Source organism: Argopecten irradians, chromosome 4 (genome assembly GCF_041381155.1).
Source record: "Argopecten irradians isolate NY chromosome 4, Ai_NY, whole genome shotgun sequence".
NCBI lineage: Eukaryota > Metazoa > Mollusca > Bivalvia > Pectinida > Pectinidae > Argopecten > Argopecten irradians.
Genome location: NC_091137.1, coordinates 17,268,543 through 17,270,079, shown reverse-complemented (window position 1 = coordinate 17,270,079; position 1,537 = coordinate 17,268,543). Strand labels below are relative to the sequence as shown.

At 42.4% G+C, this 1,537-nt stretch overlaps 1 protein-coding gene across 1 annotated transcript; it reads right to left on the bottom strand.

Moving 5' to 3' along the window:
• Nucleotides 1-747: 747 nt before the first annotated feature.
• Nucleotides 748-1,161, bottom strand: LOC138322135 (uncharacterized). The gene has a single exon (XM_069266190.1). It carries the CDS (start codon nucleotides 1,159-1,161, stop codon nucleotides 748-750), a length of 414 nt encoding a protein of 137 aa, XP_069122291.1.
• Nucleotides 1,162-1,537: the final 376 nt, after the last annotated feature.

Sequence of the window (1,537 nt, the reverse complement as noted above, 5' to 3'; positions counted from 1 at the left end):
CAGTTGAACAAACAGTACGGCGTTATGTTTGTTAACGCGATGGGTGTGGACGAATATAAAAGTTCTATACTAGTACCAATGTTTATTTGGAGGCAAAGCGTTTATGTAAAAAGAACTTATTACATCATGTTTTATGCATATTATATGATCCTACATATTTTCACAGGTGACAGTACTCATATATTTAATAGTAAGTATTATAATCCGTTTACATCTTATTTCTTAAAATAAAATTCTAAATGGGACTCAGGTCCGTTTACGTCATAAGGTGTTTATTCAACAAGTAAATTAGATCTAGACAAAGATAATTGGTGACATACTGACACATACATGATTAAGTATAACATATAATCCTTTATCTCCCCCTCCCCCCAAGTCTTTGGTGGTGAAGTATCACTGATATGAGTGTTATTGACAAAGACTGATATACAATGATCACTAATATGTCAGAGTACTTGTCTAAGTGAACATAAAATGAACATCACGTCTGTAAAAATCTCAACACAAATGTCCTGAGTAGTAGAATGTCAAATCATCCAGACATATCATAGCCCAAGTGCCACGCCGGTTTTGTTGTTGTACGGCCAGATTTACGGGGTATGGGGTCAGACTTGGTTTTGGATACGCGCATGATCTCCAACTTCCAGTGGCGAAAAAGGTTTAGTATGTTCAGACCAACGTTCGCTATCACGCATATGTCCGTTCCTAAACGCTTCTTCGCGGGCTGCTAGGGTTTCCATCCATGTGTTATGTGGAATGTACCGACCTGGTGGTATAGGGATGAAGTTCCGTATAGGATGACCGAACACACACAAAGCAGGTGAACTCGGGACTTTCATCTGAGGCTAGATCATCTGGAATGCCAAAAGTAATAAATGTCCTTCGGAGGCTTTCTATCAAGCCGCTAGAACCATTGGACGCTTTCTCCACTATTGGCCAGTAAGAATAACGATCGACGATTACGAGATAGTTACATCCCATGTAATGAAAGTAGTCCGCGCATACACATTGGAACGGATAGTCAGGCGTGGTCAGAGGCATTGGTGGTGCACTCGGGATGGATGGGGCGATACGATTGCAGTGATTACATGATGCCCGAACCGACGCGATAGCAGCTGTGATCACAGGCCAGAATATTGAAGCCTCGGCTCTTGAAGTCATTGATGTAATCCCCCTGATGTGCTGAATGTAGAGAGGCCAATATTTCCTGTCGAAAAGATGGTGGAATGATTATTCTCTCCTTGTGAAGAACCTCACCATCTACTGTATGAAGGTCGTCACGGAGTGTGAAATATTCCTGTAGTGACTTCGGAAGTTCATGCCGGGGGTTCGCCATACCAGATTCTATCAACGCGAGTAACGCCTACATGTTGTTATCGCTTGTGGTGGCTGTTTTGACACGATGTTCACACGTATTGAATGTGCTCGACTTGTTATACTCGAGTAGGTAATCTTTAAGCGGCCGACATTGTCCGTTGTAGCTGGAAAACGATGTTTCGTCGGAGGCGGTGGAGGTTTTTCACGTGTTGGATAATTG